At 38.2% G+C, this 12,832-nt stretch overlaps 1 protein-coding gene across 12 annotated transcripts in view; it reads right to left on the bottom strand.

Moving 5' to 3' along the window:
- The window catches only part of PRR14L (proline rich 14 like), an 86,569-nt gene that overhangs the window by 42,302 nt on the left and 31,435 nt on the right, over positions 1 to 12,832 (bottom strand). For 10 of the 12 annotated variants that reach the window (XM_023559211.2, XM_023559207.2, XM_023559210.2 and 7 more), the window contains one exon: positions 4,815 to 4,887. The exons of 1 other annotated variant lie outside the window; for it this stretch is intronic. In XM_023559211.2, coding sequence (XP_023414979.2) covers positions 4,815 to 4,887 — 73 coding nt within the window. Of the gene's footprint in view, positions 1 to 4,814; positions 4,888 to 8,380; positions 8,529 to 9,395; positions 12,186 to 12,832 lie in introns of those variants that run through there. One more of the 12 variants, XM_064272423.1, reaches the window with a different exon arrangement.

Below are 12,832 nucleotides of genomic sequence, written 5' to 3'. Positions count from 1 at the left end.
TTCCCCAGGCTTGAATACGGAATCTAGCCTGCAAATCCAGGAAGCCAGGCAAACTCCAAGCAGAAGAAATAGAAAGAAGTCTGCACCAAGAGACACTGTGATAAAATTCTGAAAATCAAAGACAAGGAGAGAGTACTGAAAGTAGCAAGAGGAAAGTACAGTATAACATATCAAGGATCCTTCAAAAATATTAGTGCAGATTTCACCTCAGAATCCCTGGATGTCAGAAGACAATGAAACAACATATATAAAGTACTGAAGGAAAACAACTGTCAACCGAGAATTCTTTACCCAGCAAAGCTGTCATTTAAAAATGAGGGGGAAATCAAGACATTCCCAAATAAGCAAAAGTTGTGAGACTCTGTTACTACCAGACATACTTTGCAATCATTACTTAAGGAAGTTTTTCAGATAGAAAGGAAAGAACGGTAGACAAATGCTCGAATCTGGACAGGAGAAAAAGAAAAATTAAAAAAAAAGAAAGAGAGAGAGATCCCCAATCAAGGTAATGGTATAAGCAAATAAAAGGACCAAGCATATGGTATTCCCAGGGACTAAACTTAGTAGTTAAGTTCCACAAGCAATACATCATCAAATGCGTAAGAGAAATAGATACAAATCAAATCTATCAGACATAGGATGTACGATTATGCAACTGAAGACTCAACAACAGATATGGGGGAGGAAGAGTAAAATGGGAGCAGAGTTTTAGTATGTTAATATTGTATGTCACTTGTACACATGTTAAATGTTGGCTTCAAGCTGAAATAAATCGGTGCGACTGTAAGTTGTTCAATGTAGTATTTATGGTAACCGCAAAAAAGCAGTTAAATACAAAATAGAAGTATGGGAATAGTGGAACAAAGAAGATACAAGACACATAAAGAACAATTAGCAAAATGAATGAAGCAGGTCCTTCATTTTCTGTAATTACCTTAAAGCTAAAGGTTTAAACTCACCATTCAAAGGGCAGAGAGTGAGAGTGACAGAATGGATAAACAACATGGCCTATCCTCATGCTGTCTACAAGAAACGGACTTTAGGCCCAAGGATACAGACTGAAAGTTAAACAATGGAAAAGAATATTCCATGTAATAGTACCCAAAAAAGAGTAGAGGTGGCCATACTGATATCAGATAAAATAGACTTTATATCAAAATCTATTATAAGAGATGAAAAAAACAGCAATGCTACCAAGTGAATTCAGCAAAGTCACAGGAATGCACAAGAAAGCTATTACAGTTAATAAACGAATTCAGCAAAGTGGCAGGGTACAAGGTAAACTCACAAATATCAATTAGGTTTCTATATATCAGCAGTGTGCATTCTGAAAGGAAATTAAGGAAAAGATTCCATTTACAATAGCATCTAAAAGAATAAAATACCTAGGAATAAAAGAACAAAATAACCAGGAAAGTAAAAGACTTGTATACCAAAAACTATAAAATATTACTGAAAGAAAATGGAAAGACATCGTGTTCATAGATTGGAAGACTTAATATTGTTCAGATGTCAATACTTATACTGTAAGCAATCTACAGATTTAATGAATCCTTATCAAAATTCCAACACTTTCTTTACAAAAATGAAAAGCCAATGTGGAATTGCAAGGGGCCCTGAATATCAGCAATTTTGGAAAAGAGCAAAGTAGGAGAACTCACAATTACTGATTTCAAAACATACCATCAAGTTCCAGTAATCAAAACAGTCTAGTACTGGTATAATGATAAACACAGAGACCAATGGAATAGTATTGAGAGTCTAGAAATAAACCCACAGATTTATGGTCAACTGATTTTTCACAAGGTTGCTAAGCCCATTTTATGAGGAAAAAAATATTCTCTTTAATAAATGATGCCAGGAAAACTGTATTTCCATATGCAGGAGAATGAAGCTGGATCCATACCTCACACCATATATAAAAATTAACTCAAAATGGATCAAAGACCTACACAAACCCAAAAACCAAACCCACTGCCGTCGAGTCGATTCCGACTCATAGCGACCCTACAAAACAGAATAGAATTGCCCCATAGAGTTTCCAAGGAGCGCCTGGTGGATCTGAACTGCTGACCCTTTGGTTAGCAGTCAAGCACTTAACCACTACACCACCAGGGTTTCCAAGACCTACATGTAAGAGCTAAAACTATAAAACTCTTAGAAGATAATAAAAAGGTAAACCATCTTGACCTTGGATTTGGCAATGGATTCTCAGAAATGACACCAAGCACGTATGGAACAAAAGAAAAAAAAATTGGACTTCATCAAAATTAAAAAACTTCTGTGCATCTAAGGACTTTATCAACAAAGTAAAAACACAACCTACAGAATGGGAGAAAATATATGGGAACCATATATTTGATAAAGGAGCCCTGGTGGTACAGTGGTGAAAGAGCTAGGCTGCTAACTGAAAGGTCGGCAGTTCAAGCCTGGGAGAAAGATGTGGCAGTTCTATTCTGTCCTATAGGGTTGCTATTGGTTGGAATCAACTCGATGGCAGTTTTTTTTTTTAAATATATATATCTGAAAAGTGTTTAATAATCCAGAATATGGATTATTACAACTCAACAACCAAATGACAACCTAATAAAAAAATGGGCAAAGGACTTGAAAAGACATTTCATCAAAGAAGATATACAAATGACCAACAAACACATGAAAAGATGATCAGTGTCATTAATCATCATTGTTGTCAAGTGCTGTCAAGTTGATTCCTACTCCTAACGTCTCTACAGGACAGAGTAGAACTATCCCACAGGGTTTCTAGGCTTTAAATCTTTTTTTTTTTAATTGTGCTTTAAGTGAAGGTTTACAAATCAAGTCAGTCGCTCATACAAAAATTTATATATGTACCTTGCTATGTACTCCTAGCTGCTCTCCCACTGAGACAGTACATTCCTCTCCATCCTGTATTCCCCATGTCCATGCAGCCAGCTTCTGTTCCCCTCTGCCTTCTCGTCTCCCCTCTAGACAGGAGCTGCCCACATAGTCTCATGTGTCTACTTGAGCCAGGAAGCTCATCCCTCACCAGTATCATTTTCTGTCTTATAGTCCAGTCCAATCCCTGTCTGAAGGGTTGGCTTTGGGTATGGTTCCTGTCTTGGGCTAACAGAAGGTCTGGGGACCACGACCTCCAGGGTCCTTCTAGTCTCAGTAAGACCATTAAGTCTGGTCTTTTTATGAGAATTTGGGGTCTGTAGCCCACTGCTCTCCTGTTCCCTCAGGGATTCTCTGTTGTGTTCCCTGTAAGGACAGTCATTGGTTGTAGCTGGGCACCATCTAGTTCTTCTGGTCTCAGTCTAATGTAGTCTCTGATTTATGTGCCCCCTTCTGTCTCTTGGGCTCATAATTACCTTGTGTCTTTGGTGTCTTCATTCTCTTTTGCTCCAGCTGGGTTGAGACCAATTGATGCATCTTAGATGGCTGCTTGCTAGCGTTTAAAACCCCAGACCCCACTCACCAACGTGGGATACAGACAGTGTCTAAACTGCACCCTTACTTAAGACCCCAAGTACAAGGTGAGACGTGCAAAACTACATCTGTCATCTTCAGAGCAAGGTCCTTTAATTTACACTGGACAGCCAAGCCTCTGAGCTAGAGAGAAAACCTCCAGCAGTGGGAAGCAGGGTGACAAACTAGGACAAGCATCCTTCCCCGTAAGAACAATTTATACTTCATTCTCTATTCAGGCTGCTAGGAAGCCAAGAGTCAAGTGTGATGTTCTATCACAGTAACAAAATGCTCGTATAATTTACTTGCTTTATCTTCTTTTTTTTCGAAATTCTAATTATTCTACATCATTAACCTTAGTTGTACAATACACACAGTCCTCTCTGAAGTTATTTAACATTATTTTTAGAAAATAAAAGAGTGGCTAGAGAGCAAGACTAGAAGTCAGGGTCCTGGGGGAGGGAGATCGTGGGACCTTAGCTCAGCCACTTTCTTCCTCTTTGAGCCTCAGCTACTTCAACCAACCAATCAAGCAAGCAAACTAAAGGTAATGTCTTAGATGCCTATATTCAACCATGGTTTTGAGGAGCAAAATGAGTTAACGGGAATGAACTACTTTGAAAATTCTCAAGGTGACCTGAGTAAACACTTTTCTGCCATTCCTGCCCCAGAGAACAATACGATGCACTTCCACAGCACTGAACTATACTGGGTGAATTCCTGCCCCATCCATGTTAACCCTTCTGAACAGGCAGTTTAGTTTTATAAAATCAAATAAAAGATTTCACATCAGTAGTGAAGGTTCAACACACTGTCAACAGAGACTCATTACAGAAAAAGCGGAGGCAAACTATTGTCAAAAATAAGGCATTATTCCATTACACAACCATATTCACGAGCCATAACAAGAATTTCTATTGTTCCAGAAGTTCACCGTTCAGCCAAAGATTAGACAGGTCTATAAAACTAATAATAACATACAGGAGGAACATGCTTCTTAGTTCAATCATGTACACAGACCAAAACGGCAACATAACATCTGCCCAAAAGCAACGACAAGAAGGCAGGAAGGAAGAATGAACAGATGGAAATGGGGACGCAAACAAGGATTTGGGGTGTGGAAGGGGAGAGTGTTGACACATGATGGGGATTGCAAGCAATGTCACAAAATAAATTGTGCATAAATTGTTGAATGAGAAACTAATTTGTTCTGTAAAGTTTCACCTAAAGCACAATTTAAAAGAAAAATTCTAGTGTTAAGCCCCTCTGCAAGGTAGGCACCTTACATTCCCAGTACAAAACAAACTGTAAACTGAAGCGGTGTGTATAAGAAGCAGAAGAAAAGATTTAAGAGAAATAAATACCTTTGCTCCTTAGAAAATCTTCAGGGAGGTCAGCGCATAAAAGTTCTTTCCTTGATTGCATCAAGAGTTCCTCCTACAGTAAGAAAATCCAGGAGTCAAAAAGGATTTAGAGATATTTGAGCTCATGAATGTTAATTATTCCTTGAGACTTCTGTATGACTCCAGAGAACTTGGCAGCAGTCACAAGTATTGGGAACTGAAGGACATCTCAAATGTAAGCAAGTATAATCAATAAAAACTTCCACTTCTCTAGAATTTGAACTTGAAGAGTCAAATTTTCCAAGCTCTGGACAAAAGAGGTTTAAAACATCAACCAGCAGATACAATCAAGATCCTATAAACACCTTCTGAAACAAGAAACAAATCGTTGCAATGTAACTTTAACTTATTTCACAGGAAAACATCAGGAAATTGATGTATCTCAGTCCCTAACCATTCTAGATAAAGGAAGTTATCACATAATAATTTTTCCCCAACCTTCTTAGAAGGGCTGTTCTTTTTCACCCCCCTTCATCAAACCAGGGAGAGGAGAGACCATCATTAATCACAAACAATTTTCTCCTGCAGAGGAAATTCAGAAAAATGGGACAAGGCAATGGCAGAATGGGTACATTATATAGCAACTGGCTTGGAGTCCCATGAAGTAATAGTTCTACCAGGTTTACAAGCTGGGAGACTGACAGATCAAAGATTGCTGCTTACACTAAACTTTCCTTCTTTTCTATTTATTCTTTCTCAACTTTTCTTCTGACTCACCTCTTTCCCCTGCCCTAAGGTTCAAAAAAAAAAAAACACTGATTTAATTGGTAAGTAGAAGATTCTGACATAGCACAAACCAAATCAGTGAAATCATCAATACAACTTTTGATATTTTTTTCCCCTTCATTTTTATAGCACCTTTTCTTTTAAAAACTATTTTAAAACAAGCAAAAGCCATCTGGACTCTAAGCATGAGTCTGCAGTGGAAACAGAACATGGGACTGGGAGAGGGAAGACATAAGGAATGGTGAATACAGGTGGCCTCAGATAAGAATAAACCCCACCATTGGAATTGAGAGATGAGGACTGGAATGGATAGTCACATACGAATCAGGACTATTCCTTCATTTTCTATTGAAACGTTAATGTGGCATACTTTTGCATAGCATGAACTTAAAACAAACATCTGCCAGGTAACTTATGGGTCACAGTACCAGGTGTGGCAATAAAGAACATATTCTAGCATGATGACAGACTGAACTAACTTGTAAATGAGGAGAAGAAAAAACTCTTTTGAAGGAATGATGAAATCAGAAAATTACCATCTGGTAACCAACAGAGTAATAAATTATCTCAAGCCAAGAACCATCAATGGATGTTAAAACTAGTGGCTACAAGTCTGAATGAAAAACAGAAATATTTACATAGTCTCAAAGTATCTGCCCACAAGATACTTATTAAAGCCCAACAAGAGGAGAAAACTGGCAGGCGTCCCTGAACCTGTGATCCCAGTTTACCTCCTCAGGAGTGAGTCATTCCAACACCAGAAGCCTCCTGATGGGATGCACTGAAAAGAATCAGCATCACTTCTGCACTATTCCTGCCCCCAAAATGCATAACCAGCGTCTTATCAAGAGGAAACTGAAGGATGTTCTACAAAATAAATGGCCTATGCTCTTCAGGACTAAGGTGCACCTGACACGAGCCATAGTATTTTCAATTGCCTCATATGGATACGAAAGCTAGACAACGAACAAGGAAGACCAAAGACTTGATGCCTTTGAATTATGATGTTGGCAAAGAATACTAAATATATCATGGACTGCCAGAAGAATGAACAAATCTGTCTTGGAAGAAGTACAACCAGAATGCTCCTTAGAAGCGAGGATGGCAAGACTGTGTCTTACACACTTAGGACAAGTTATCAGGAGGGATCAGTCCCTGGAGTAGGACATCATGCTTGGTAGAGCACAGGGCCAGCAAAAAAGAGGAAAGCCCTCAATGACATGGATTGACACAGCGGCCACAACAATGAGCTCAAACATAACGACGACTGTGAGGATGGCAAAGGACCGGGCATTGTTTTGTTCTGTGGTATGTGGGGTCGTTAGAGTCAGAAGTGACTCGACAACACCTAACATCATCATCACAAAGGAGATCGGTGGGGACAACTGGCCAAATTTGAATGTGTTCTATAGATTAGTACTCAGATCAGTGTTAATTTCCTGATTATGATTAAGGTACTGTGGTCATGTAACATGTCGGCTAGGAAATACACACTGAAGTAGTCAGGCATGCAAATATCTACGATATTAAAAGTTGTAATAACATTTTCATTGACCTGCATCTTTAGGTTTATGCTAGGACAGAAACTTTTACTTATCAATTAAATCAGTATTTTTTTTTTTTTTCCTAACTTTAGGGCACAGGTGACTATAAGTCAAGTCTGTGGCTACTCTCAAGTTGTTCAGAAAAAAAAAAAAAGGGCAAATGTGCTAAAATTATAACATGTCAGGAAACTGCATAAAGGGTATATGGGAATTCTTTGTATTATTTTTGCAACTTTTCAGTAACCATCAAATTTAGTTTCAAAATAAATGGTTAAGGAAACAACTTTATTTGTAGTTACATTTGATCCTTTCTCTAAAATGATACTATTCTCCACTTTTTCAGTTCTCAGTCTGAATGCTTGAGGTATGAGATAAGATGCTGTTTAGAATATGGAAAAGGCAGAGTGCTGGAGCAAAAGATTGTGAGGGGAGTCATTCAGAGTTGGATTCCAACCCCAAAACTGAAAGCAATCTTAAAGATGGGTGTAAGAACAAATGGGGGCTATATAAAACACCTGGCAAGACACCATGTGAGGACTGGGTGATCCATGAACAGAAGCTTCTATCATTCATAAGACCTTAGACACTCATTATCTCTTTCTGTAAGAAAAGTCAACACGACCGTCACCAACACAGGGCTAGCTAAGCCTATGTAAAGTGAGACTGGGCTCAGGTCAGCAACATACAGGCTCCTTCAGATTCTAAAGGCCTCTGCTGGTGAGCTTGTGCAACTAACCATTACCGAGTCCTGCCCCTGGAGGGGCTGCTAGGATTTTCATTTGGCCCCATCTGTTGCTCTAAGGAAGTGCTCCTATTTGGAGTTCCAAGCTGACTGCTTCAGCCATGTCCCTCCCTTCTCCTTGGCTCTCCTAAAAGAGAAGGGCAGAAATAGAAACTAGGAGTGAGTGAGTTCACTCTCTTGGTGTCCTGCTGACTTCTTGTAAAAGGTTCTGGAGTAAGAAAAACAAGTTCCCCTTCACAAGGAGGCTGGAGATCCTACAAGATTTGAGGTCTCAAATATAATCAGAAGGCTGAGTTGAAAAGGAAACAAGGAGTGGACTGAGTTCAGATGTGAAGGCCACCACCACCACTAGGGCAGGCATCCTTCAGATGGTGAGGACTCTACCAGCCTAAGCCAGAGTCCACCCCCCTGCCCCGAAAGTGTTCGGGGGAACAGAACAGCCCACTGTACACAATGAACATATAGATAATAACCCTTTATGTATAAAAAAAAAAAAAAACAACAAAACTCATTACCGTCAAGCCGATTCTCACTCACGGCAACCCTACAGGAAACTCGAAGGACTTCCAAGGAGCAGATGGTGGATTCAAATTGCCGACCTTTTGGCTAGCAGTCAAGCTCTTAACCACTGTGCCACCAGGGCTCCCTTTAGGTACAATCCCCCTCAAATAAAGAACATTTGCAGATATTGATCAAACCTTTCTTAATCTTAAAATATTTTTATCACCTAAAAGTTCTAACTTCCAGGATTCCTGGAGGTAGAGTCCAAAACATTTCTCCCCACTATGTAGATTCTGTTAAATCTAAACATCTGAGTATTCATGTACTAACATTTTCTGAAAAATGTGTCTTGTGTGAACTAACCTTCTAGATATATGTACACAAGGATTTCTTCAACATCAAATGAGCTAACTACTATGGTTTTTAGCATTCTATAAATTATGAAACACAAGACATGTCATATATTGTAATTTTTTAATGAAATTGACAGCAAACTATCTTGCACATCCAATGTATCATTCACCTATCCACTGTATCAGAAACAAAATCAATTCTGGGTACCTCCCAGTCCTTATAACCAAAAGCACTGGGTGCCCATGGTCCATCTGCAGAACCCAACCACCTGTGCGCTCTAGGGAACAGGGGCGTACTTTCCTCACAGACACTTGCGGGACAGTTGTCAGCCCCCTGCCTTGTTCAGAGCATGACCCTCTGATAAAACCAGATACATGTATCTACACCAATCACCCCTGCCCCTCTAAGACTGTAGGACAGAGCCTGTACCACACATTTGATCACCTGATGGCCAGCTACCTGGACACATGAGCTGAATCCATAAAAGAAGAGTGAATGGACTCCAGGCTCATATACCTGGTAACAGCTCTAGCCATCTGGTGACAGGATGTTAGAGCTTCAAAGGCAAAAATAATCAAGCTAGCTCACTCAAGCAACCTATTTGGGCATATCAAAACAAAACAAAGCAAGAAGCTAGGATACAGTGAGCAAACATAAACTAATACAATAACTTACAGATGCCTCGGAGACAGTAGTCAATATCAAATCATATAAAGAAGCAGACCATGATTGCTTCAACAAGCTCCCAAAACAAAGAATCAGGGGATCTTCTGAATGAAGGTGCATTCCTGGAATTACTGGATGCAGAATACAAAAAATTAATATGCAGAGCTCTTCAAGAAAACAGGAATGAGATCAGGAAGGAGATCAGGCAATCCGCAGAACAAGCCAAGCAACACACAGATAAAGCAGTTGAAGAAATTAAAAAGGTTATTCAAAAACATAATGAAAAATTTAATAAGTTGCAAGAATCCAGAGAAAGACAGCAATCAGAAATTCAGAAGATTAACAATAAAATTACAGAATTAGACAACTGGACAGAAAGCCAGAGGAGCAGAAATGAGCAAGTGGAAGGTCGAATCGGTGAAACTGAAAATAGAGCACTTGGCACCAATATATTTGAAGAAAAATCTGATAAAAGAATTAAAAAAAATGAAGAAATCTTGAGAATCATGTAGAACTCTATCAAGAGAAATAACCTATGAGTGACTGGAGTACCACAACAGGGAGGGATAACAGAAAATACAGAGAGAACTGCTGAAGATTTGTTTGCAGAACACCTCCCCGATATCGTGAAAGATGAGAAGATACCTATTCAAGATGCTCATCAAACTCCACATAAGATAGATCTTAAAAGAAAGTCACCAAGGCATATTATAATCAAACTTGCCACAATCAAAGACAAAAAAGAATTTTAACAGCAGCTACAGATAAATGAAAGGTCACCTACAAAGGAGAGCCAATAAGAATAAGCTTGGAGTACTCAGCAGAAACCATGCAGGCAACAAAGCAGTGGGATGACATACATAATGCACTGAAAGAAAAAAAATGCCAGCCAAGAATCATATATCCAGCAAAACTCTCTCTCAAATATGAAGGTGAAATTAGGACATTTCCAGATAAACAGGAGTTTAGGGAATTCATAAAAACCAAACCAAAACAACAAGAAATGCTAAAGGGAGTTCTCTGGTTAGAAAATCAATACTATCAGATTATCGACCCAAGACTAGAACACTGAAAAGAGCAATCAGATGTCAACCCTGACAGGGAAATCACAAAAATAAATATTAAAAAAAAAAAATGCTCAAAACAGGGAAACAGTGATGTCATTATGTAAAAGAAGACAACATTAAAACAATAAAGAGAGACTAAGAAATGTAGTCACAGATCTTTCATATGGAGAGGAAGACAAGGTGATATAAAGAAATAAAATTAGTTTAAACTTAGAAAAATAGGGGTAAATATTAAGGTAACCACAAAGGAGACGAACTATCCTACTCACCAAAATAAAATACAAGGAAAAAATAGAGACTCTACAGAAACAAAATCAACAACAACAAATAAGAGGAATAGACAATACATAATCTACTCAGCACAAAAAAATTAAGTGGGAAAAAGACAACTGTCAATAACACACACAAAAAAGACATCAAAATGACAGCACTAAACTCATACCTATCCATAATTCGCTGAATGTAAATGGACTAAATGCACCAATAAAGAGACAGAGAGTAGCACAATGGATGAAAAAAATACGATCCGTCTATATGCTACCTACAAGAGACACACCTTAGACTTACAGAGACACAAACAAACTAAAACTCAAAGGATGGAAAAAAACATATCAAGAAAACCACAATCAAAAAAGAGCAGGAGTAGCAATATTAATTTCTGACAAAATAGACTTTAAAGTTAAATCAACTGCAAAGGATAACGAAGGACACCATATAATGATTAAAGGACAATAAACCAGGAGGATATAACCATATGAAATATTTAAGCACCCAATGACAGGGCTGCAAGATACTTAGAACAAACTCTAACACCATTGAAAAGTGAGAGAGACGGTGCCACAATTATAGGAGACTTCAACACATCACTTCCGATGAAGGACATAACATCTAGAAAAAAGTTTGATAAAGACATGGAAGATCTAAATGCCACAATCAACCAACTTGACCTCACAGACACATACAGAACACTCTACCCAACAGGAGCCAAGTACACGTACTTTTCCAACACATATGGAACATTCTCTAGAATAGACCACACACTAGGTCATAAAGCAAGCCATAGAAGAATCCAAAACACCAAAATATTACAAAGCACCTTCTCTGACCATAAGGCCATAAGAGTAGAAATCAATAACAGAAAAAGCAGGGAAAAGAAATCGAATACTTGGAAACTGAACAACACTCTGCTCAAAAACAATTGGGTTATAGAAGACATCAAGGATGGAATAAAGAAATTCATTGAGTCCAATGAGAATGAAAACACTTCCTAACAGAACCTTTGGGACACAGTGAAAGCAGTGCTCAGAGGTCAATTTATATCAGTAAATGCACACATCCAAAAAAGGGCCAAAATCAAATAATTATCCCTACAACTTGAACAAATAGAGAGCAACGGAAGAAACCCTCAGGCACCAGAAGAAAGCAAATGATAAAAATTAGAGCTCGAATTAAATGAAATAGAGAACAGAAAAACAACTGAAAGAGTTAACAGGACCAAGAGCCGGTTCTTTGAAAAAATTAATAAAATTGATAAACCACTGGCCAAACTGACAAAAGAAAAACAGGAGAGAAAGAAATAACCCGAATAAGAAATGAGATGGGCGATATTACAACAGACCCAACTGAAATTAAAAGAATCATATCAGATTACTATGAAAAACTATACTCCAACAAATGTGAAAACCTAGAAGAAATGGATGAATTTCTAGAAACACACTACCTACCTAAACTAACAAACAGGTAGAACAACTAAATAAACCTATAAAAAAAAAAAAAGAGATTGAAAACGTAATTAACTCCCAACAAAAAAAAAAGCCCTGGCCTGGACGGCTTCACTGGGGAGCTCTACCAAACATTCAGAGAAGAGTTAATACCACCACTACTAAAGGTATTTCAGAGCATGGACAAGGATGGAATATTCATCCTATGAAGCTAGCACGTCCCTGATACCAAAATCAGGTAAAGACACCACACAAAAAAATTACAGACCTATATCCCTCATGAACTTAGATGCAAAAATCCTCAACGAAATTCTAGCCAATACAATTCAAAAACGTATCAAAAAAAATAATTTGCCATGACCAATTGGAATTCATACCAGGTATGCAGTGATGGTTCAACATTAGAAAAACAATTAATGTAATCCATCATATAAATAAAAGAGAAGAACCACATGATCTTATCAATTGATGAAGAAAAGGTATTTGACAAAGTTGAACACCCATTCATGATAAAAACTCTCAACAAAGTAGGAATAGAAGGAAAATTCCTCAACAAAACAAATGGTATTTATACAAACCCAGCAGCCAACATTATCCTAAATGGAGAGAATCTGAAAGCATTCCCCTTGAGATCCAGAACCAGAAAAGGATGCCCTTT

The sequence above is a fragment of the Loxodonta africana genome, chromosome 19 (assembly GCF_030014295.1).
Source record: "Loxodonta africana isolate mLoxAfr1 chromosome 19, mLoxAfr1.hap2, whole genome shotgun sequence".
In the NCBI taxonomy this organism is placed as follows: Eukaryota; Metazoa; Chordata; class Mammalia; order Proboscidea; family Elephantidae; genus Loxodonta; species Loxodonta africana.
The sequence above is the reverse complement of the archived record's forward strand: the minus strand, read 5'-3'. Positions and strand labels throughout refer to the sequence as shown.